A 26,686-nucleotide genomic window follows, 5' to 3' on the forward strand; every position below is an offset into this window, starting at 1 on the left:
TAGCTTTTAAGTAGGCAGGTAAATATCTTTTGGAGTATTTTTAGCAAGTGTAATGATTTATAATTAATATCAAAATTAAATTTGGTGCCATGACCTGTTTGGCTCATTGTTTAAAGCATTGGCCCAAGGACCAAAGGGTCTTGGGTTTGATTACCAGTTAAGGGTTGCAGGTTTGATCCCCAGCTCTGGTCAGGAGCATGATTTCAAATAGCAAATTGTCTCTTTCACCTCAATGTCTCTCTTTTTTTCTCCTCCTCCCTTCCACTCTCTCTAAAAATCAATGGAAAAAATATCCTCGAGGGAGGATTAAAAAAATTACAGTTGGTAAAAATATAATATAAAATCATTTATTTTTGCTCTATGATTAAAATAAATTAACATACTTTCAGGGCAAAGATATATAGAATGTTTAATATGACTATTAAACAAAATGCTTCTTTTTATCTTTTTATAGCCAATTGGTGCTTTGAACCCAAAGAGAGCTGTGTTTTATGCAGAACGTTATGAGACATGGGAAGATGATCAAAGCCCACCCTACCATTATAATACACATTATTCAACAGCAACATCTACCTTATCCTGGCTTGTTCGAATTGTGAGTATCTTCATTACATTACAACTTGCCTCTAATTCCTCAAAGGTTTTCATGTAAGTAAATTGAATAAAAATCAAATATATTAGTTATTTGTTTTAAACAAAGATTAGAGACCAATGAAATGAGGAATCCCAGACTCTAGCAAAACCTGAAGGCCCCCCCCCTTTTTTTAATGAAGTGTCTCATTTGCAAAATTGGGTTAAGAAGATACATAATTATGAAGCAGTTATAAAGGGATCAAACTTCTGGAGTGCATCTTTAATACCTACTGTTTCCTTTCTCACTGATTGTCACAAACTGACACTCTTCCTTCTTGGGCAACTTTTAAAAACAGTTTTTAAATCTTTTGACGACTTTGTTTTGTTTTTACTTTCTCTTTCTTCTAAGATTTAAATATATTCAAGTCTTTTTTTATGTAATTAATTGATTGTCTCCTTCAAGCCCCCTCTACAAGACCATAAACACCATTTCCAAAAATGGATTCCTCATCTCCCTGACAAACCTGATGTGGTTCCTGCTGTATTTTTTATCTAAATAAATAGCACCCAGTTATCCAATTTAGATATTTTCCCCTGTTTTAGCATTCCCTTATATCCAATCAGATATCACAACAGATAGGATCTACCAACTAAATATCCCTGCAGTCTATCTTCTCTGTTAACTCTGGCATTTCCTTAGTGCAGGTTCCCATTATTTTTCATCTAGGTTATTGCAAAAACTCTTAACCAATCTCTTTGTCTTTAGTATTGCCTTCTTCAGTCTAGTCTAGGTAAGAGCAGTTACTGGAATCAGATGATCTGATTTTTTTTTTAATTTTTTTTTTACCATAAGTAACTGAGGAGTATTCTAATCAAATCTCTAAATCAATGCAATCAATAGTTTTTTTTATCCTTACCAAAATATACTTCAGACCACTTTGTTGCATGAAGCTGATTTGCTATAGAAACACATGCTAAAGTAGTATACATGAAAACGTGCATATATGGCAGTGCATCTCCTATTTTCAAAGATTTTTTTGGCCCTCAGCCTAAATGACAGCTTTAATTTGGCGGTCTTCCTCAAGCATTCTCTACATATTGAGCTTACTACAAATACATGATATGACTGTGTTTTTAGTAACTTGTAAGTCACTGATAAGTGATATACCACAAACAATTTCTGTTAAAAAAAGTTTATTGGAATTATGAATCCATTTAATTGAACACAAGTTTTTTATTTTTCATAATCCTAAACCAGCATAAGAAGTTTAAGAAGTTTAGATTAACTAGTTTATAAGAAAACAAACCCAAATCTTATTTAAAAAAAATAAACTCTAATTATAAACTAAAGGAAAACACAAGACTCTTTTTATAGATCAAAGTTGGTTGTCTAAATTGTTAAAGAAATTCAGCTTAATTATGTGAACTTGTTTTTTTTTTACATTAATATTTCAGAGCTAGCAGTTTCTTAAGAAATATTTTTTTTACTCTAGCACTTCTTAAGTATAAGAAGTTCTATTTCTTTATTTTCTGGGGAATATTAGATTTATGTCAATGCCTTTTACCACTATAAATCAATCAGAACAGAACACCTTTAGCTTATGGGTTATAATAATTTATTAATAATCTCCACACATAGGAAAATACTTCACACACACAGAAGAAGTAAAGGCTTTTCTGAATTACAGACACAAATATATAGAGATAAATTATGGTTCCTATACTGCACTTTCAGCCACATGTTAAAACTAAACACAGAAGCACAAAAATTTGCCAATCAAGATCTTCAAGAGCTGGTGTCCTTTATAGTGGACATAAAATATGTTCTTATTTAATGTAGGCTCTCAAATAGGCAAACAAGAAAACAAAATGACTAATAAATTAAATTCTCTGACCACCAGGTGGTCAGGCCATAAAACCAAACTCAAACATTACTGCCATTAGTGGGAAATGACTTATTAAATGTGTATGTTGTAAATGTTATAACAAAATATCAGCAAAGGATGTTAAAAAAAAATAGAGAAAAAGCTAACGTTCTGTTTGCTGTTTAGGATTCACTCTGGAAGCCAAGGAAAAACATAGTTGGGCTTAAGGAGCCCATGAGATATAATTTCTAAGCTGCACAGTCTATTTGACTTCATCGAGGTAGTGCATGTATAACTTGAAGAGGGACTTCCAAAACTGTTAGAGAAGGAAATTTTTAGAAAGCATGTAAACCATAGATATTCAACCTGAGAGGCTTTTTCATATCACCTCCTGTCCCTTCAAGGACATTTATTGCTATACTGAACCACTTACCATGGGGGTAGTAAGACACTGCTCTCAGGTATTTGGGGGATTAAAAAAAAGTCAGGAACCATTTGTGAAAAAACATTATCAAGGAGGGTGTTCTGAGAAATAAATAAGAATATATATTAATATGTATATTAAATATTAAAATACCCTATATATGATAGTACTTTGAAATACATAAAGTGAAATTCAGTGTTTTTGTGTAATCAAATTAGTATGAAGTCAGATTTATAAGACTTGTGTGATTCCATAAAGGTACTTATTATCCACAGCTTGATTTCAGTTTATACTCTTTTATTCCTGATAAACTAAACACTTTCTCAAATAAAAAATCATAATTTAACCTAGTGGAATACAAATTTGAATTCGTGCAAGGGTATGGCAGAAATGCTATGCACATGTATATTCTATACATGCCCTTTTAGTACTACCCATAGTTGTGCTAAAGAGAGAAACATAATGCAAACCACTATGTAATTTAAAATTTCTAGTAGCCACATTTAAGAGTAAAAAGAAACAGGTTATATTAATTTTAATAGATATATTTGTTAGCCCAATATATCCAAAGTGTTAAAATGTCATAATTTCAATATTTAACCAATAAAAAATTATTAGATATTTTACTTCTTTTGTGAAGTCTTTGGAATCCATAATTTATTTTATATTCATAGTTCAGTTCTAAATAGCTGTATTTCAAGTACTCAGTAGTTACATGTGGCTGGTGGCTACAGTAGTGGACAGTACAGATCTGTAGGATTGCTTTTTGGGGACTCATTTATCCAACACAACCTGTGTTGTGCTGTTATAAATAGAAGTATCATGGTCTAAGCTTACCAAGTCTTTAACCTAATGGCCCAAGGAATTGTGATTTCCTCACTCCAATCTTAATAGTTTATTAAGTAGAAAATTCATTAAAATTCATGTTACAAAAAATTTTTCCTTAAAAACAAAATACAGGTTAAAGTATCTGCAATACCTTTACCTTTCAATCATTTTAGGCCCAAAGTAATTAAAGTCATTGTTAGTTTCAGTCAGTATATTTAGTATGACGATGATAATAATTTAAAATCCTAATTAACTTCATAACACATTACTTTAAATTAAAAATATTATAGACAAACTATCAGAGAAGTCACTTGTCTAAATTCATGACTCTGAAAGACTCCTTTTCTTGCTACCACCATTGGAAAAATGATGAATAAACTATTTTCGCAGAGTTTGGAGTGTCTTGATATTATGTAGTAAAAAAGGACACATTTTACTTAGAATGTTTTCACTTTATATCTTACCGTGAACATATAGTGTATATAGAAATTATTAAATTTTATTCTCTGACCTTAATAATCAATGCACCTTCTGAATTCAATATATTCAATCAGCCTATTCAAAACTCATTTGTCAAACATTTAATCATAATTTTTAAGAAATTACATAGATTTTGCAATGAGAGTTAACTTATAAATCAATTGTTTAAAATTTGGGATTTCCTTTGTAGATTGTAGGTTGCTTTGAAAACTTACCCAAGAGTCTGTTTAAACCATAATATATTTTTTCATTTTTTAATAAATATGTTTTTATTGATTTTAGAGAGAGAGGTTGAGAGAGAGAGAGAGATAGAAACATCAATGAGAAAGAAACATCAACATCCATCAGCTGTCTCCTGCACTCCCCCTACTAGGATCCAACCTATAACCCGGGCATGTGCCTGACAGGGAATCAAACCTTGACCTCCTGATTCATGAGTCAATGCGCAACCACTGCGCCACACCAGATGAGCATAAATCATATTATATTTTTAAAAATATATATTTCTAGTGAAAAAAATAATAGAAACACTTTTACAAATGCTGAAATTAAAAACAAAAGATAATGCTACTGAGTTAAATACTGTTATGTTTATCTTGAATACTGATACTAAGTACATTGCATGTTTACTTAGAGAAAGATGAGGAATTCTTAATCACGAGCATGGTGTATAGGTTAATTAATAGGACTTAGAAATTCTGAGATACTTCTGGGTTCTTTCCAAAGTGATGTGAGAAAATAAACTTCCGAAGTTAAATAAAGCAGAGTGGAAATAATGGTTTCTCCATTTCCCAGAATGTGATCTTGAACTTTCTCAAACATAAAACAAGAATAATTATTCCTACTCTTAAGGATAATAGTGAGGATTGAGTTAACTGAGATACTATAGTGCCAAGCACAGAAAGGTGCTCAGTAACTCTTAGTTCCCTTCCTTTTAGTATTTATTATGCTTCATACCAATTCAAAATATACATCTTTTTGCCCTAACCAGTTTGTCTCAGTGGATAGAGCATCAGCCTCCGGACTGAAGGGTCCCAGGTTCAATTCAGATCAAGGGCACATACCTTGGTTGCAGGATCCATCCCCTACCCTGATCAGGGCATGTGTGGGAGGCAACCAATCAATGCATCTCTCTCACATTGATGTTTCTCTCTCTGTGTCTCTCCTCCTCCCTTCCACTCTCTCTAAAAGTCAATGGAAAAATATCCTGGGGTGAGGAATAAAAAAAATGTAGATATAGATATATACATATTTTCTTTGATATAGTTATATCCCAAACTCTACCTATTACCCATAAATGGGCTTTGTTTAAAATAAAATGAAGTGAAGGAAAGAAGAAAAGAACAAGGAGAGAGGGACTTAAGAAAAGATTCTTATGAGATGAGTAAGCAAAAATCTAAGTGAAACAAATAAACAAGTTGGCTAAAGAGAAGAGGAGCAGGGAACAGAGTAAAATTGCTCAGGATGGAATTATGGTCTGTAACCATTGAAAGGCAGGAAAGTTGTTAGTGCCTTTGCAGGGGACTAAAGGTTATGATAGAATTTAGTAGGACAGGTACTTACCAGTGCAAAAAAGGTTAATTTTATTTTGCAGCACTGAAAAGGGTTTAGAAGATATGAAGTGACCTTGGGGTAAATGTAATTAGGAGAAGGAAGTCTGCCATCAGCCATTGATATCACAGGATTAACCTAAAGTTTTTAAAGCCCAACATGTGCCAATATTTTAATATCTGAAATTTCCATTCAATATTCATTCATTTGTACATTTGATTTCTTTTTTTTCTTAATTAAATCTTTATTGTTCAGATTATTACATTTGTTCCTCTTTTTTCCCCCCATAACTCCCCTCCTCCCAGTTCCCGCCCCACCATCCGCCCTCACTCCCCACCCACTGTCCTCATCCATAGGTGCACGATTTTTGTCCAGTCTCTTCCCGCATCTCCCACACCCCTTTCCCCCCCAAGAGTAGTCAGTCCATTCCCTTTCTATGTCCCTGATTCTATTATGATCACCAGATTATTTATTCACTTGATTGTTAGACTCACTTGTTGATAGATGCATGTTTGTTGTTCATAATTTGTATCTTTACCTTTTTCTTCTTCTTCCTCTTCTTAAAGGATACCTTTCAGCATTTCATATAATACTGGTTTGGTGGTGATGAACTCCTTTAGCTTTTGCTTATCTGTGAAGCTCTTTATCTGACCTTCAGTTCTGAATGATAGCTTTGCTGGATAAAGTAATCTTGGTTGTAGGTTCTTGGTATTCATCACTTTGAATATTTCTTGCCATTCCCTTCTGGCCTGCAAAGTTTCTGTTGAGAAATCAGCTGACAGTCATATGGGTACTCCCTTGTAGGTAACTGAGTTTCTTTCTCTTGCTGCTCTTAAGAGTCTCTCTTTGTCTTTTGCTCTTGGCATTTTAATGATGATGTGTCTTGGTGTGGTCCTCTTTGGATTCCTTTTGTTTGGGGTTCTCTGTGCTTCCTGGACTTGTAAGTCTATTTCTTTCACCAGGTAGGGGGAGTTTTCTGTCATTATTTCTTCAAATAGGTTTTCAATATCTTGCTCTCTCTCATCTTCTGGCACCCCTATAATTCTGATGTTGGTACGCTTGAAGCTGTCCCAGAGGCTCCTTATACTATCTTCGTATTTTCGGATTCTTTTTTCATTTTGCTTTTCTAGTTGGGTGTTTTTAGCTTCTTCGCATTTCAAATCTTTGCCTTGATTCTTGTGGTCCTCTGGTCTGCTGTTGGGAGTCTGTATAATATTCGTTATTTCAGTCCATGTATGTTTAATTTCTAGTTGGTTCTTTATCATAACATCGAGGGTCTCATTAGATTTGTTGAGGATCTCATTAAGTTTATCAGCGGCTTCTAGACAGTTCTTCAGAGACCTTAAAAGTGTGGTTCTGAACTGAATATCCTCCACTGACAGTTTTGTCCTGTTTCTTTGTCTCCGCATTTTTTATGCTTTCTTGGTGCACCCCCTAGTGGTCTTTGTGTGCAGTCCTCCTGTAGTTAAGCCTTGATTGTTGTAGTTAATACTAGGGGGATTTGACCTCCAAGCCAGCTGGCTGTTGTACATTTGATTTCTTAAGCCAAAAGCTTTTTTAGTGTAATAACAAAATATCTAGAAAATAGTTCAATCAGCATATGTTAGGCAAAGAAGGAAAAAGTTCCTTAAGCTTAGTATAGCATTTGATCCTCTACCTTAGTTAAGCACAAGTCAAATAAAAAAGAAAAGCCTTACACTGTGCTAGGAAGGTAATAGGGAAACACATGGAAAAAGGTTCTCTGTGGCAATCAGAGCTTGAGAAATCAATACTCACTTTTAAACAAATAGGTTATCAATTTCTATTAGTGTACACTCTACCAGTGTAGCAGCTGGAGGCCTTCAGGAATAATGAGAATTATATGTCATGTAGTCTGTGTCCCTAAAACAGCTGTTAATCAAATCTTCTTAAAAGCTACTTAAAACAATGAAACAGAATTCTTTAGTGTTCTCTGCTTTTAGGAACCACTAGATCCATAAACTTCAAAACCAAAACTAAAAATAATTCTTCAATTTCTGATTTCTTTTCACTATGCCCATCTGTGCTATTCTTGGCAGGTCTTTGTTAAGGGTTAAAAACCAGGAAGGATCATTTAGGTTGTGGTAGAGATCAGCTTTTAATGGTTGATGATAAGAAGTAAGGCTTTACATGTATAAATGGGACTTTGCTCACAACTATTTAATAGATTATGTCAGTGGTTGAGTGTTGACCCAGGAACCCAGCAATTACTAGTACTAGTTAGATTCCAGATCAGGGCATATGCCTGAGTTGCAGGATTGCCCCCCCCCCTCCAAATAGGGGGCGTGCAGGAGGCAGTCGATCAATGATTCTCTCTCATCATTGATATATTTTTTTTTAAATATCTTTTATTGATTTTTTACAGAGAGGAAGGGAGAGAGATAGAGAGTCAGAAACATCGATGAGAGAGAATCATCGATCAGCTGCCTCCTGCACATCCCCCACTGGGGATATGCCCACAACCCAGGTACATGCCCTTGACCGGAATCGAACCTGGGACCCCTCAGTCCGCAGACCGACGCTCCATCCACTGAGCCAAACCGGTTTCGGCTCATCATTGATATTTTTATCTCTCCCTCTCCCTTTCTCTCTGAAATCAATAAAAATATATTTTAAAAATATCACTGAAATAAGACCCCTCTAGACTAATCTCTACTATCTAAAGTGGAAAAAATAAAAAAAATAAAAATCAGCATCCTAGAATAATGAAGTAGATTCTGAACATTCAACTTTTTGGTCAAACTAGTGGTTAAGAACTAACAAGGATAACTATATCTTATTCTTACCCAGCCATACCCCATCTTCCAACACTATCTTTGTTTAGGTGTGCTCAACAAACATGTATTCGACACTAACTATGAGCCAAGTTTGTGCTGGGAACTAAGGATTCAAAGATGAGTAAGACCTAAGGAACTAAGAATCTGAATCTGGAAGAGTTGTCTAAGGAATAGGCATTCTGGGGCTGAGCCCAGCAGTGAATACTTGACACAGTACATAAAGCTGGTAGTCATTTTATAACTCTGTGTCAGGTAAGATACGCCAAGCTTTCTCAATATTATTTAATCTTATTTAATTACCCCTAAGGTATTGTCATTCCAAGTTAATACTGATGAAGGAACCAAGATGCTTAATACAACTACTTGAGATTAAGTAACTTGTCTAAGAGAGGTAAATGGTTCCACCAAATTCAAACTTAGATTTGTCACATTTTGTTCAATTTACTATTGCTATGTATAGAATTTTAATATTCTCACTTTAATTTAATTTAGCGATAAGATACACTGCATTACCTACCTTGTATTTAATAGTGAGTTAAAACTCTAAAAAGCAAATTAATTAGTGAAAGAAATCTCATAATTTTTTCCTAAGTTAATTTTGGTGATATCTATTTGTCTCTCATATCACTTGAAATCTTAAACAGTAATATGGAATTCCAGGATGTATATCTGATTTTCACCCCCTTTACCTATACATCTATCATTCTACATCTTTTCTCTTTCATGATATTTTTCTGTCATTCAACAGTGAACATGAAATATTGGTGATACATTACAAATTTATAAAGTTGATGACATCTAACCACACTAAATTATAGAAAGGTACTGAAGAAGATAAATATTTGTAGCTGTTGCCAGACAGCTGGACTTTATGGCTAATAGCAAAAATGGGATTTAAAAGGGGCAAAATAATGTTTTATGGATATAGAAGAATGAAGAGATTACTAGTATATATTAAAGAAAAACCCTAAATATTTAGAAAAGATTTCTTAGCATTATTGAACCTAGAAGTGACATCATTCATCCTAGACTTGAGTGAAAAATTGAACATGAAAAAGAAAATATATATTTATCTTTGTTATAGATAGCTAAGAAATCCTTAGTAAGAATGGAAGTTATTTAATCCCTTTAAATTTGTAAGCAAATCTAATGACATCAGCAATAATGCCTGTCCCAACACAACTACAGAAAAATCATTAATATTAAATACATTAGGACCTTATGGTAAAGTTATTTCTTGGTTTCCAACTATGTGAACATGTTTTGGGTGACAGACACTGTCATTGTAGACATGTCACAGAAAGCTAGGACAAATTAAGTGGTTCATAGTTTCTCCTAAGAGCTCTGAAAGATATGGGAGGACTTCAAGCAGGGATTGGTATTTTAAAATGATCATCAGACCATAATGTGGTAGGAGTATATTAGTTGACTTTGATGGGTAATCCAAGATGGATGTTCCCTACCTAATTCCATATTGCCATGAACAAGTGTCAGGATGATTTTCTTATTGCAATGTTACTACGTATGACCTTAGCTGTGAGGAAGAAAATTTGAGTTGTAAATGGCCAGTAGTGCAAAATCACTTATAAAATCACATAGCACTATAACTTCATCATTTTATAGATCAGAAGGCTGAAGCCCAAAAGGCAAAATGACCTACCAAGGTTGCAGAATGACATTGACTGACCTAGTCAGGCACAGACCAGCACCTGCTGATTCCTTGGCGTGGTCATCTTTCCAGGACCCTACACTGTTTCCACCTCAAGAGGGGTTTCAAAAAAAGTTATATTTTGCCCTGGTTGGTGTGGCTCAATGGGTTGGAACATCGGCCCGCAAGCTGAAGAGTCTCCAGTTTGATTCCTGTCAAAGGCACATAGCTGGTTGCAATTTGATTCCTGGCCACGGGGGGGAGCATGTGCTGGAGGCAACCAATCAATGTTTCTCTTCTCTTTACTCCTTTACTTCCACTCTCTTTAGAAAATCAATGAAAAAATATCCTCAGGTGAGAATAGAAAAAAAGTAAAAGAAAAGAGAGTCATATTTTACAAAGGACTGAGGGTCAAATTTTGTCTTTTGTCTTTTTTGTTTTCTTTTTGCTTAGGAACCTTTCACAACCTTCTTCCTTAATGCAAATGATGGAAAATTTGACCATCCAAATCGAACCTTCTCATCAGTTGCAAGGTCTTGGAGAACTAGCCAGAGAGATACTTCTGATGTAAAGGTAGGCTCTTATATATGTTGATGTTAATTTAAGTTATACATATGTTGAGCCCTATCCGGTGGCTCAGTTGGTTGGAGTGTCATCCAGTACACCAAAAGTTTGTTGTTGTTTGGATTCCTGATAAGGGCACATACCTAGATTGTGGGTTCCATCCCTGGTCCGGGAGTGTACAAGAGGCAACCAATGGATGTTTTTCTCTCACATCAATGTTTCTCTTTCTCTCTCCCTTTCCCTCCCCACTTTCCTCTTTTCCTCTCTCTCTCTCAAATCAATAAACATATACTCAGGTAAGGATAAAAAGTATGTTGAAATTCTAATTTTTAAATTTAAGTGGGCATATAAGGCATTGTATACTGCAGCTTTGTTTCATAATATTTTTAAATTATGTAGTACATCTATCCTAATAGGAAATAATTTTGAGGTTCATAGAAAATGATTCAGGATTCTTTTATATTATATTATTCAGTTAAGGTACTTTCATTATTTCAAAAAATTCCTACTAATTTAGATAGAATAATCTGGAGGTGGAAAGAAAAGCCCATAAATTGACTTTCCTGCTGTTAACTCAATTTTTGGCCCATTCCATAAAACACAGCAGGAATTGGATTTGTCCTTAATGTGTCATATTGTTATAGCTTGCCCTGTGTTGGGTTTATGTAGCCTGGGGCAATTAATAAAGCATTAATGACAAGACCCATTTAAAATGTAGGCTCTTCTGTACAGCCTTAGCTTTTACTCGACTGTGCCTGGGGACACTTGCAACAATACACATTAGATTAAACCAACACACACAAGATATCTAGGAATAGCCAGAGAGAAGAGCAATTTTACAGTTCATACTGCTTAACTATTGTTAAATATAAAGATTTGTTACTCATTATATGGACTTTTGTTTAAAAAATGGTTGTATTCAAAAAAATAAAATACATTTATTCTCTCATTTTTCTCACCTTCCCCTCCGCTCCCTGACAATAAGATTAAATGACCAGGTTATTGCACTGATATATGTGTTTCTTATTTTAAGCCCTTTTACTTAAAGGCAGATTTTTCCCCATTACTGTCATCATACGTGATATAAAAATGTTATAATATCATTCCATTTAGGGTCTTAATCCAACAAAAGCAGTGAATTAAAGTCAAAATTATAATTTTCTTATTTATGCTTATCTACTGCAAACATTTTAAAAGGCAATTATAGTGTTGCTGAACTATAAGAAAAGTGTATGGATACAACTTTTGTTCAGTTGTATTTGAAAGCAAAAAACAAAGGATCCCAGGAGTATGTAGCATATGTATGTGTTTTATTTGTTGCCATTAAGTTTGCGTAAGTGAATACTAATTTATACCCACAACATATTCACAATTAGAAATAAAATAATTTAACATGTATCCTTACTATGTTAAACTCTTAAGGCCCACATTGTCCTCTTAACAGACTTATAACTTCACTGAGAAATTAAACTCAAAAATCATCATTTAAATTGATTTAAGACCAGTAAATCAGGGAAAGAGTTTGTTTAATATTTAATAATATTTTGAGAATTAAAAGGATATGGGGAGTCCATAGGATTCTAGAATTTGCAGAGTTCATAAAAAACATTCAATAAATATGTTATATGGGAGTTAAATATTCTTACCTATATTTTAAGACTTCCTATTCTATGTAAGACTATGCATATCTTAATTCAGAGTTTTGTAACAATATAATGGCAAACTCTTTTAACTAAAAATGCCTATCCACTTCTAGTTGACATCCAAAAAAAAGGGAGAGAAAGAAAGAAACATGGCTTTACAACTTAATTCAAAGATTCACCCTCACAAGCCTACACATACATCAGATAGTCACTCTAATTTATGTATGTAGATAGAATTTTAGACTTTGCTTTCTATCTTGAGCATTTTATTGATGCTTTTGATCACCAAACATCTCGCCAAGTTGCATGTCAGTCTCTGATGATCAATGCCCATACTAGACTTTTCCCTCTAAAAGTGCTGGGAGAATTCTTACATGTTCTGAAACTTTTCAGAAACATTTACATTTTGTTATTATGATTTTCGGCTCCTGGGGTGACATCATCAAGGACAAAACCAATGGTGCTTTGCTAATATGGAAGGTATTTTATTTTTTATTCTCAAGTAGCCCATGAATACAAACAGGTATCATCCCTCCACTTCCCGACTTCATTAATTCATGAGAAGTGCATTTCCCCAGCTCAGCACGACATGGATTGCTGTCATTTTCAATTCTCTGCTACCACCCTAAACCTTTTATTCTTCATGATAATGTATCTTGAAATATTTCCATGTAGTCCCTTTCTTTTTAAAGTCTGCACAATGCATACAATACAATAATTTATTTTCACAATCTCTTATTAATGGATTGTTTGTCTTTGTAACTTTAATTGTTTCTATTAAACACAAAGGTACAGTAAACATTCTTACATAGACATCCTGATGAATTTTGTGTATCCATGTAAAGTATGATTTCCAAGGCTATATATACATTATTAATTTTGAAAGGTATTGCCAGACCATGATTCCCAAAGATGATAATTTACTCCATACAACAGTGTGTGGATGTCTCCTTCCCTGTGCCTCCATCTATGTAAGACTATGCATATCTTAATTAATAAGCTATTATTAATAAACAGCATAACTTTAGCTAATCTGGTAAGTGAAAATGGAGTTGCCTTTGTTTTGGCTTGCATTACATTAATTATGAGTTAAGTTGTGCATTCCTCATATATTTATTGACCTGTAAACTTGCTCATATTTTTTGCCCATTTTCATTGATTTGAAAAAGAACCTTGAAATTGCAAAAAGTTGCATTGCAAATATGACTTCTCAGTCTTTCAGTTTTGCTATCTATAATAATAAAAGCATAATATGCTAATTAGACTGGATGTCTTTCTGGTTGAAGCCCCCGTGGCAGGGGCTGAGGCAGAGGCGGCCGCTGTGGTGGTGGGGGCCAAGCCCCTTGCATGAATTTCACGCCTCTAGTCTATATATATAAAAGGCTAACATGCAAAGTGTCCCCTCAGGAGTTTGACTGGGAGAACAGGAGTTTGCTCATTTGCTATGATGTGCACTGACCACCAGGGGTTGGCGCAGAACATGGTGGATGACCAGCAGTAGTGGTGGGGCGCTGAGGGAGCCAGGGAAGGAGGAAGCAGGTAGATGGGGGGAACCACATGGTGGTGGCTTACAGGTGGCAACGGAAGGAGGAGGCGGGGAGGCAGGAATGCAGGGAACTGATTGGCCCTGGTCACCAGCCAGGCCTACCCATGTACTAATTTTGTTCACTGAGCCTCTAGTATTACTATATTTCAATTATGTTTAGGTTGTTGGTGTGTGTGTGTGTGTGTGTGTGTGTGTGTATGTGTGTGTTCAAATATATTAATCTTTTCCTTCTAGCGTAAGAATTTTGTGTTTCTCATTAAGGGAATGTTTAAAAATTTTTTGTAATACTAGTGGTACTTTGAGATTTTCTAAATTCATATTTAAATATATTGATTAAAGTGTACAATATTTCCCTCTAAAATAATAGCATATTTAGCAGAAAAGAATGTTACCAAGAGTAATAATAGTTTTGCTAACTATTGTTTTTGCTAAGCTTTCTATTTTTTATCACTAAGCTATAAAACTAAACAGCTATGTGATATAATTGTAAATAAATGATTTTCCATTTTTAAAGAAAAGTATCTTTACAATATCTACTTAGACAATCACATAGAGATAACTAGAGCAGAGTAGATGGTTTTATTCTGTCTCTCGTTATTAATGTCAGTCTCCTGGCGGTAATTAATACAAGCTGGGCAGAGAAAGACGGTTGGTGAAGTGGCTTCTCAGGAGAGAGGTTTGCAGAGTTAAAACAGACCAGTTAGTTTTTACTTTATATCTTTTATTTCTCCAGTATATTTTCAGTAACAATGACATTCAACTTAGTGAAGTTCTTATACTAATTTTTCTTAATGCGTTCAATAGCTGTTATATTACTTTTGAATAGCTATGTAGATGTCAGAAAAGGTAGATGCCACAAAATTACATTAAGGTGACATAGTGTAAATTAATACAGTTAATGGAGGTCTTCACCACTGACTCATTGACCCATTATAAGCTCTCATGGAATTAACGAATGCCAGGACATCAATCTTTTAGAAAAACAGAAGAAAAAAGATGGCAGTTTTAAAACCTTGCAGTGAATTATATTTGAAAAGTGAAAACATCTGGGTTAGTTTTTATTTCACTAGGAAGCCATAAAATGGTGTGCTCACTGAGCAAAATATATTAAACTGAAATGTCAGATTTGATGCAATAGGTATACAATTATGATAGTGTTAATAGTGGCCTTCTATCATTCTAAGACATACTATCAAGTCCAATTGTTCAGCAGCATGAACTTGTCATATGCTTGTAAATTAGAAATTATGTTTGAGGATATTTTCTTATTATTAATGGAACATATATAATACTATTGACTGTACCATGAGATTTTAGTATAGCCGTTAAAATAAGCTAGAAATCACATTTACAGATACAAAATGGCCATTACAATATTCATCTTGCCATTTCTTTAATAATATTTGATGTCTTTGTGCACTGATTTTCATTTAGGAGATATTAAACTACTTTGACTATTTCCTTAAAGAAAAGCTGATAAACAGAAATTTATCAATTGGAAGAAAGTAAGCAGAAGAGCTATTATAAGTAGATAAGCTAGTGCATAAAGTACCTCTGTAGGAGCACACTTATAAATTATAATAGTAGTTCATTCTTTTTGAATAATTCTCATTAGTTTTCAAATATGCTTTTTTTCTGCTTATTTGATACAGTCCTTGAGACAGTTGTGTAAGATAGCTGTCATTATCTCTATTCTCTAAAGGAGGTTCACAGTTAATAAGTGACATAACAGGTAAAGAGGAAGCCAGTACTAGCACTGAGGGCTATTGTGTTATTTCCAGTCTTTATCTATTGGCTGGTACACAGCTTTAATTCTTCTGCATGATTATATGGTCATATCTAAGCACTTAGACTAGTTGGAATAATTGGCATTTATTGCTGTGTAAGTAACCATCCCAAACTTTGTTTAAAATTCATTTTTTTCTCAGTGTTCTGCAGTCAGACTAGGGTTCATCAGGTACAGCTTGTCTTTCATCCATATGGGGTCAAGTGGGGTGGCCCATCTAGGATTCAAGATGACTGCACTCATGTGTTTTGTGCCTCACCTGAACTGGCTAGAGCAGCTAGGGATTATCTAGGTCTGTCTCTCTACCTACATCAAGCATGTCAAACTCGTGGCCCATGGGCCACACGCAGCCCACAATGAATATTTTTGTGGCCCAGCTAATATAACAGTATGTAAGAAATGTTTTAATAAAAATTTCATAACTTAATTTTTACAATATCCTGTTATACATAATTAATAATAACAAACTACAACATTCGCTAATGACTAATACTCATGTTGCATTCATTTCCCCTACGACCTTATGCGCAGGCACACCATTTCCCTCCACTAATACTAGCAGCAAATATTTTAGCAGCCGATTGCTATGTCATTAGTCTTGTACTGACTTGTGTGGTGTGTGCAACAGGAAATATTTCACTTTCGGAGAACAAGAAAAATAGGTTTATTTGCGTTATGCTTATTAATTTGTGCAGTTATTCAGTATCTGGTAAGTTAATGTTCAAGAAAAAAGTGTTAATTTTTATTAAAGTGTTCTATTACTTTATGTTAACTATTACTCATTTATTTCAGCCCTTTGTATTAAGCGCTTTGTATCGCTATCAAAATAAACCTACATTTCTATGAAAATTGAAGCTTTTGTTTTTTGCAGCCCACATAAACTTTAAGCTTGTTTATTTGGCCCATGTTAGCCTTTGAGTTTGACATCCTTGCTCTACATCAGTGGTTCTCAACCTTGGCTGCACATTAGAATCACCTGGGAATCTTTTTTAAAAATCCTGATTTCTGGGCCTCATCCTCCGGAAATTCTGTTTCTTTGTTACTAATGTTGTGGCCCCACCCCATAACAAAGAAACAGAATTTCCAGAGGATGAGGCCCAGAAATCAGGATTTTAAAAAAAGATTCCCAGGTGATTCTAATGTACAGCCAAGGTTGAGAACCACTGCTCTACATGATCTTTCTAGCAAGGTAATTGCACCACTTTATGTGATAATTGGCTTCTAAGGGCATGAAAACAGAAGCTGCAAGGTCCTTGCAGTTTTAGGATTATCTGGAAGCCCTGCAGTGACAGTTTGAAATAAGCCAGCCCATATTTAAAGAGAGGAGACATAGACCCCACCTCTATGGGAGCAGTGGCAAAGTGGAAATGCCAAACGGCATGTGGGGTGGAAGGTCTGGTTACAGCAATCTGTTGAAAAACTCTACAAGTCACTAATTTAAAATAATTGTAAGTTCAACTTTGGTTTATATCATTCAGTTCAATATGTGCATTTAGACAAAACCAAAATCTGAAGTACACATAACATAAAATAGGTCTGATTAGCCTAGATAAGTCTGTCTAATATATTTGACTAGAGGCCCGGTGCACAAAAATTTGTGCACCGGGGGGGGGGGGGGAGGGTGTCCCTCAGCCCCACTTGTGCTCTCTCACAGTCTGGGACCCCTTGGGAGATAACGACCTGCTGGCTTAGGCCTGCTCCTGGGTGGCAGAGGGCAGCCCCAATCCCTAGGTGCAGCCCCTGGTCGGGCTCAGAGTAGGGCCAATGGGGGAGTTGGGGCATCGCCCCCTGTCATGCACAGAGCAGGACGGATCAGGAGGTTGCGATGCCACCCCCAGTCACGCTCAGGGTAGGGCTGATTGGGGGATTGGGGTGCCGCCCTCTGTCACACTCAAGGCAAGGTCAATGGGGAGGTTGGGGCGCCACCCCCTGTCACTCACAGAGCAGGGCCGATCAGAGGGTTGGGGCTCCGTACCCTGTCACATACAGAGCAGGGCCGATCAGGGTGTTGGGGAGCTCCCCCTATCACACACAGAGTAGGGCCTATAGGGGAGTTGGGTCACTGCCCCCTGTCACACACAGAGCAGGGTGGATCAGGGGGTTGGGGCACTCCCCCCTGTCACATTCAGGGCAGGGCCAATGGGGAGGTTGCGGCTCCACCCCGTCACACACAGAGCAGGGCCCATGGGGGGGTTGGGGCGCCGCACCCTGTCACACACAGAGCAGGACCAATCAGGGGGTTGGGGCGCCTCCCCCTGTCACGAACAGAGCAGGGTGGGGGTCCCCACTGGGGTGCCTGGCCAGTCTGGGTGAGGGGCTGAGGGTCGTTTTCAGGCTGGCGGGTTACTGAAGCTCCCAACCTCTCCTTTTTTTCTTTTTTTTTTTATTCTGGGATTTATTTACCTTCTATGGCTGTCACTGGAGCTGAGAGCTGGCTTTAGCTCTGAGGCTTGGCTCCAGCTCTGAGGCCTCGGCTGCTGAAAGCAGGAATCTGGGTTTGTTTGGATTCTATAATTGAAACTCTGTTGCAACTCCAGCTCAGCTGGCTGGCTGAAAGCATGGGTTTTGTTTAGCTTCTATACTTGCAACAATGTTTCTTAGAGTGCAGCTCAGAGCCCAGCAGCAGCAGGCAGGGAACCTTGGCTTCCTCCTTCACTGGAGCAAGCAAGCCTCCTGTTCGCCTCAGCTGCCTGGATGCTGGCCGCCATCTTGGTTGGCAGTTAATTTGCATATCTTCCTGATTAGCCAATGGGAAGCGACTCAGAGGTATGGTTAATTACCATGTTTGTCTATTATTAGATAGGATTAACAAATACTTTGATCATTTGAAAGTCTACATAGGTATTCATTTGAACAGATATCCAAAGTAACAGAGCTTTGTACTAATCACAGATGTACTTTTGTACTGATAAACTCAGCCATAATATTTTTATTTGCTTCTTTAAAAAATCATATGTATATATATAGAGAGAGAGACAGAGACAGAGAGACAAAGAGAAACAGAGAATAGCTTCTAAAATGTATTTTGTGTAAAGCTATGACATGCATTGTTTCATACACATTACCCCCATTTAATCCTTTTATTTACACTGTGAGTTAGATGCTATCATCATCACAATTTTGCATGAGAAACTGATTATTTTCTTTTTTTTAAAATATATTTTATTGATTTTTTACAGAGAGGAAGGGAGAGAGATAGAGAGTTAGAAACATCGATGAGAGAGAAACATCGACCAGCTGCTTCCTGCACATCTCCTACTGGGGATATGCCCGCAACCCAGGTACATGCCCTTGACCGGAATCGAACCTGGGACCTTTCAGTCCGCAGGCCGACGCTCTATCCACTGAGCCAAACCGGTTTTGGCGAGAAACTGATTATTTTCAAGTGGTTAAGAAACTTATAATAGCCAAGATCTGTAAACAGTCCAAATTCCCATCAGTAGATGAGTAGATAAAAAAGCTGTGGTACATGTACACAATGGAATATTGCGCAGCCATGAAAAAAGAAGAAACTCTTACCTTTTGTGATAGCATGGATGAACTTGGAGATTATTATGCTAAGTGAAATAAGCCAGTCAGAGAAAGACAAATGCCACATGATGTCACTTATATATGGAATCTAATGAACAAAATGAACTGACAAAAGAAAGACACTTGGGCTAGCCAGGAGTCTGTATTTGAACTCAGATCTCTTTAATTTCAGTGCATATGAAGTAGCACTTCCCTGATAAAAGAAGAGACAGTTTCACAACTGCCTACCCACCCAGACTCCCCGTCAGCTACAACTGGTAGCTGTGAGGTAATTCTGCTTTAATTAACACAATTTGAAAGCCATGACCTTCAATATTTTTTATCACTATTTCATGCCTGAAATTCAGGGTATGATAAATTATTGATTCATTTTTCATTCCACAGATATGTATTGAGTACCTATTATATGTGAGGCCCCTTCTTAGCAAGTAAGTGATGAGCAAATGAGCAAAATAGACGAGACCCCTGCTGCCATGGGATTTCCATTACAGAGGGACATGGGGGCATAAATAAAACAATGAACACTGTGCAGACAAGTACAATGAAGTCATACAGAGTTACTGGGTTGCTGTTTTAAAAGGTGAAATGTAGGAAATGGGAGAGCCAGGACCCTGGATTGAAAGTGTGTGGCTTTGATTTCTGGCTTAACCGTCTATTTGTAGCATAGGCATTATCATATTACTTAGCATAACTCTCTTTGCCTCAGTGTTCATGGCTATAAATAAAGTGAGAAAAATAAGAATACCTATCTATGAAGTTTTTGTGATGATCAAGAGAAATGCAGAAAGCACTTGGAATAGTCCCAAGACATAGTAAGATACAAAAGCAAAACAAAACAACACATAATACCTGCTGTTTTAAGATTGAACAAGCAGAGGTCAGGTTTCAGCTGATTCCTTGTCTCAGAGCAGGTGCAGTACTGTCATCTTCTGTGACCTAACAGTTGAATGTAAGAGATGAGACTCTCTTATTCATTAGGTTTATTTTTTAAAATAAGTGATTTTTAATTAATATAAATGTGAGTGTAAGTTCACATTTGCATATTAACTTTTAAATGTTAAATGCCATTTGAAACAAGATTTAAAAACATTAAGACAGAGGCATAAATTGTGCACCCACTCAGCTGCTTCAGTGACTTCTCCTATACTTTTTGCGATTTTACTTGCTTTCCCTTCCCTTTTATAAAAGTCCCAAACTTCTCCGGCTTGGGACTTTAGGGTTCAGACAGTTTAGTCACTTATTTTCTGGTCTTTTCTAGGAATCTTTCAAATAAGCCACACTTCAAGAATGTGTTCATTTTGCTTTAAAAATGTGTCTGTTTTGTGATTGTTCCCACTATCAGAAATCTGAGGATTTCTTTGTCCCTTCAGACATCAAGCCTATTTTAGTTTATACTAACATCTTAGTTAACACCCCAATTTATGACCATATTCTGAGTGGCCAAATGAAGATTAGACCCCCATGGGGGTCCTCCTGAAGGCTCTGGAAGTGCTACTTCTTCATGACTGGCCCTGACTGAAGTCCTCCCAAGTGTTCCTACTGAGTGCTCTTCCTCCCACCATTCTGAACAACCCTTTCAGCTTTGTTTTGTTCTGTCTGATGGTGGCTCTCTGCCCCCTCTTTCTAGAGTGCTTGAATTAAAATGAAATAAGTCATGCTTCTGTCAGTTCTGCATTTTGCATACAATTTTGCTGGCAACTTTAAAAACAATCTTTTCTAAATTTAAATTTAACTTTGTATACTTTTCTAGAACTAGAATAACCAAGATAACTTTTTTTAAAAACTGCAAAATTTCCCCTCAAGAGTAACACATTTTCTTTCTAGGCTCCTCCTACACTTTTATTTAATAAACTGCTTAATTGGCTTTTTCCTGTCTTGAAGCATTCTCCCAACACATTCCCCAGAAGATTTCTACTGATATTAAAATAACTTATTTAATATCTTCAGTAGTTTAATATTTAATGAGCACCTGCTGTATACAAAGTATATCACCAAGAACTATGGGGGAATTCAAATATATATAAACCACACAAAATAAGGCTTAAAATCTGTTTTAGCTCAAATTTTTGTTAAAATAAAATCTAGGCTTCTTATGCCTTTCTGAATCTAATTTAATGATATTCAGTGAAATACTATTATAATGGTAAGTAACCACATATTTTATATGACCCTATTGCAAGGAAAGAATGGAAAATAATATGTGAAAAATATTAGAGCACTAAGAAAATTAAAGCTAAATTGAGAGTCTTTGGGCTGTTTTTAAAAATACACATGCTGCTCTATCCACATAAATATATATACCTTCTCTGTCCTCAAGGAATCTTACATCGTCTAGTTCTAGAGATAGGACATGAATACAAATAACATGAAAGGCAGTAGGGAAATCCCTGACTTCCAAGAGCCTATTACACCCCAACCAGCAGCTACATGGGCTTATTTTCCTTTTCCTCTTTTGACCATTTGGGATGCTATTGCTATTTAGTGTTACACAAAATGGATAATTTGCAAATAGCAATGTTCTTTTTTTAATTTATTTTTTTTATGAATTAAGGTATTAAAAATGTGTCCTCATCCCCCCCATTAACCCCCAATCTCCCCCCCCCGCCCCGCCCCACACACTCATGCTCCCATCCCCCCGTTGTCCATGTCCATTGGTTTGGCTTATATACATGTATACAAGTCCTTCGGTTGATCTCTTCCCCTTACCCCCGCCCTCTCCTACTTTACTTCTGGCGATTGATAGCCTGATCGCTGTTTCTCAGTCTTTGGATCTGTCCCTTTTCATCAGTCTATGTTGTTCTCTATAATCCACAAATGAGTGAGATCATGTGGTATTTATCTTTCTCTGACTGGCTTATTTCACTTAGCATAATGCTCTCCAGTTCCATCCATGCTGTTGCAAAAGGCAAGAGTTCCTTCTTTTTTACCGCAGCATAGTATTCCACTGTGTATATGTACCACAGTTTTCTAATCCACTCATCTGCTGATGGGCACTTAGGTTGTTTCCAAATCTTAGCTATGGTGAATTGTGCTACTATGAACATAGGGGTGCATATATCCTTTCTGACTGGTGTTTCTGGTTTCTTGGGATATATTCCTAGCAGTGGGATCACTGGGTCAAATGGGAGTTCCATTTTTAGTTTTTTGATGTAGCTCCATACTGTTCTCCACAGTGGCTGCACCAGACTGCATTCCCACCAGCAGTGCAGAAGGGTTCCTTTTTCTCCACATCCTCTCCAACACTTGTTGTTTGTTGATTTGTTGATGCTAGCCATTCTGACAGGTGTGAGATGATAACGCATTGTCGTTTTGATTTGCATCTCTCGTATAATTAGTGACTTTGAGCATGTTTTCATATGTCTTTCGGCCTTCTGTATGTCCTCTTTTGAAAAGTGTCTATGTAGGTCCGTTGCCCATTTTTTTATTGGATTGTTTATCTTCCTTTTGTTAAGTTTCATGAGATCCCTGTAAATGTTGGAAATTAAACCCTTATTGGTGGTATCATTGGTAAATATGTTCTCCCATGTAGTGGGTCTTCTTGTTGTTTTGTTGATGGTTTCCTTTGCTGTGCAAAAGCTTTTTATTTTGATGTAGTCCCATTTGTTTATTTTCTCTTTAGTTTCCATTGCCCTAGGAGCATTATCAGAGAAGAAATTTCTTTGGCATATGTTTGCGATTTCGCTGCCTGTGGATTCCTCTAGTATTTTTATGGTTTCCCGTCTTTCGTTTAAGTCTTTTATCCATTTTGAGTTTATTTTTGTGTATGGTGTGAGTTGGTGATCTAGTTTCATCCTTTTGCATGTATCTGTCCAATTTTCCCAACACCATTTATTGAAGAGACTGTCTTGACTCCATTGAATGCTCTTGCCTCCTTTGTCGAATATTAATTGGGCATAGTGGTTTGGGTCGATTTCTGGGGTCTCTATTCTATTCCATTGATCTATATGTCTGTTCTTGTGCCAGTACCAAGCTGTTTTAAGAACAGTGGCTTTGTAATACAGTTTGATATCTGGTATTGAGATCCCACCTACTTTGTTCTTTCTCAGGATTGCTGCAGCTATTCGGGGTCTTTTTTTATTCCAGATGAATTTTTGGAATGTTTGTTCTAGATTTGTGAAATATGCCGTTGGTAATTTAATGGGGATTGCATTGAATCTATAAATTGCTTTGGGTAGTATGGACATTTTGATGATGTTGATTATACCAATCCATGAACATGGTATATTGTTCCATCTGTTTATGTCTTCCTCTATCTCTTTTTTCAGTGTCCTGTAGTTTTCAGCATATAAGTCTTTTACCTCCTTAGTTAAGTTTATTCCTAGGTATTTTAATTTTTTTGGTGCAATGGTAAATGGGATTGCTTCTGTAGTTTCACTTTCTGTAAGTTCACTCTTGGTGTAAAGAAATGCCATGGATTTCTTAGCATTAATTTTGTATCCTGCTACATTGCCGAATTCATTTATTAAGTCTAATAATTTTTTGATGGAGTCTTTAGGGTTCTGTATGTACAGTATCATGTCATCTGCAAATAAGGACAGTTTTACTTCTTCTTTTCCAATCTGGATGCCTTTTATTTCTTCTTCGTGTCTGATCACAACGGCTAGTACTTCCAGTACTATGTTGAACAGGAGTGTGAGAGGGGGCATCCCTGTCTTGTTCCTGTTTTTAGGGGGATTGGTTTTAGTTTTTGCTCATTTATTACAATGTTGGCTATGGGTTTGTCATATATGACTTTTGTTATGTTGAGGTATGATCCCTCAATTCCTATCTTGCTGAGAGTTTTTATCAAGAAAGGGTGTTGGATTTTGTCAAATGCTTTTTCTGCATCAATTTATATGACTATGTGGTTTTTTTCTCTCAATTTGTTTATGAGTGTATCACGTTTATTGATTTGCGGATATTGTACCATCTTTGCATCCCTGGGATAAATCCTACTTGGTCATGGTGTATGATCTTTTTGATGTACTGCTGGATCTGATTTGCTAGGATTTTGTTGAGGATTTTGACATCTATGTTCATGAGGGATATTGCCTATAATTCTCTTTCATTGTAATGTCTTTATCTGGTTTTGGTATTAGGGTGATGCTGGCTTCATAGAATGAGCTGGGAAGTATTCCTTCCTCTTGAATCTTTTGACATAGTCTGAGGAGGATAGGTTTTAGGTCTTCCTTGAATGCTTGGTAAAACTCCCCTGTGAAGCCGTCTGGCCCCGGGCTTTTGTTTGCTGGAAGCTTTTTGATGAGTGCTTCGATTTCCTCCATAGTTTTTGGCCTATTGAGATTTTTAGATTCTTCCTGATTAAGTTTTGGAAGGGTGTATTTTTCTAGGAATATGTCCATATCCTCCAGGTTGTCTAGTGTGTTGGAGTAGAGTTGTTCATAGTATTTTTTAACAATCCTTTGTATTTCTATGGGGTCTGTTGTTATTTCTCCTCTTTCATTTCTGATTTTCTTTATTTGGGTCCTCTCTCTTTGTTTCTTGGTGAGCCTGGCTAGAGGTGTATCAATCTTGTTTATCCTTTCAAAGAACAGCTCTTGGTTTTGTTGATCTTTTGTATTGTTTTTTTTGTTTGTTTTTTTGTTGTTTTTTTTGGTCTCTATGTCGTTTATCTCCGCTCTGATCTTTGTTATTTCCTTCCTTCTGCTTACAGTGGGCTTTTTTTGTTGCTCTCTTTCTAACTCTTCAAGTTGTAGAGTTAGGCCATTTATTCTCATTGTTTCTTGTTTCTTGCAGTAGGCTTGTAGAGCTATGAACTTCCCTCACAAGACTGCTTTCACTGTGGCCCATAGGTTTTGGATTGTTGTGTTTTCATTGTCGTTTGTTGCCATGATGTTTTTTATTTCTTCTTTGATCTCTCTGGTAACCCAGTCGTTGTTTAATAGCATGCTATTTAGTCTCCATGTGTTTGATTTTTTTGGATTGTTTTTGTTGTAGTTGATTTTCAGTTTTATGCCTTTGTGGTCTGAGAAGATGCTTGATATGACTTCAATTTTCTTGAATTTGAAGAGACTTTGTCTGTGACTCAATATATGGTCTATCTTTGAAGATGACAAATGTGCACTTGAGGAGAATGTATTTTCTGTGGCTTTGGGGTGAAATGTTCTGAAGATGTCAATTAATTCCATCTGATCTAGTGAGTCATTTAGGATTGATGTTTCTTTGCTGAGTTTCTGTTTAGAGGATTTGTCCAGTGGTGATAATGGGGTATTTAGGTCCCCTATTATGATTGTATTGCTGTCAATCTCTCCCTTGATCTCCTCCAGAAGATTTCTTATGTACTTGGGTGCTCCTATATTGGGTGCATATATATTTACCAGAGTTATTTCTTCTTGTTGGACTGCTCCCTTTAGTATTATGAAGTGGCCTTCTTTATCTCTTTTTATGTCCTTCACTTTGAGATCTAATTTGTCAGATATAAGTATTGCTACCCCGGCTTTCTTTTCACTTCCATTGGCCTGAAAAACCTTTTTCCATCCCTTCACCATCAGTCTGTGTGAGCCTTTTTTTCTGAGGTGGGTTTCCTGTAGACAGCAGATATATGGGTCATGTTTTCTTATCCACTCATTTACCCTATGCCTTTTGACTGGGGCATTTAATCCATTTACATTTAAAGTTATTATTGATAGAAACTTGTTCATCGCCAGTTTTGTTCTTTACCACTTTATTCCTTCTTTGTTTCCTATTTTTTCTTTTTACAGCAGACCCTTTAGCATTTCTTGCATTACTGGTTTGGTTGTAATAAACTCCCATAGACCATTTTTGTCTGTGAAGCTCCTGATTTGACCCTCAATTTTGATTGATAGGCTCGCTGGGTACAGTATTCTTCGATTCAGACACTTCCTTTGCATTACTTTGTATATTTCATTCCATTCCCTTCTTGCCTGATGTGTTTCTGTTGAGAAATTGGTCGCTAGTCTGATGGGGGATCCTTTGTAGGTAACTTTCTGTCTCTCTCTGGCTGCTTTTAGGATTCTTGCTTTGTCGTTGGTGTTTGCCAATTTAATTATTATGTACCTTGGCATCGGTCTTTTTGGGTTCATTTTGTTTGGGACTCTTTGAGCTTCTTGGATTTGTGTGAGGTGTTTTTTTCCCTGTATCAGGGAAATTTTATGTTGTTATTTTTTCAAACCGGTTTTCTATTCCTTGCTCAGTTTTCTCTCCTTCTGGCACCCCTATTATTCGGATGTTGTTTCGTTTAGTGTTTTCCCAGAGTTCTCTTAGGCTCTCCTCCTGCTTTTTAATTTTTTTTTTCTAGAAGTTGTTCTGTTTGGGTGTTTTTTCCGACCTTGTCGTCTAGCTCGCTGATGCGGTCCTCTGCTTCTTCTAGTCTACTGTTGATGCTTTCTATTGAGTTCTTTATAGCAGTGATGTCATATTTCATTTCTTCTTGGTTTTTCTTCATTTCCTCTTGGCTCCTACACATATTGTTGAATTTGTCTTCTGCTCTTTTCA

At 36.3% G+C, this 26,686-nt stretch overlaps 1 protein-coding gene across 1 annotated transcript in view; it reads left to right on the forward strand.

The window, feature by feature from the left end:
* Positions 1-26,686, forward strand: part of NBEA (neurobeachin) — a gene marked incomplete at its 5' end in the record, with an annotated part of 948,936 nt that overhangs the window by 817,475 nt on the left and 104,775 nt on the right. Inside the window, 2 exons of the mRNA XM_081083035.1 lie at positions 455-595; positions 10,618-10,737. Of these exons, the coding sequence (XP_080939161.1) occupies positions 455-595; positions 10,618-10,737 (261 nt within the window). The remainder of the gene's footprint in view (positions 1-454; positions 596-10,617; positions 10,738-26,686) is intronic.

The sequence above is a fragment of the Myotis nattereri genome, assembly GCF_964212035.1.
Source record: "Myotis nattereri genome assembly, chromosome: 2".
NCBI lineage: Eukaryota > Metazoa > Chordata > Mammalia > Chiroptera > Vespertilionidae > Myotis > Myotis nattereri.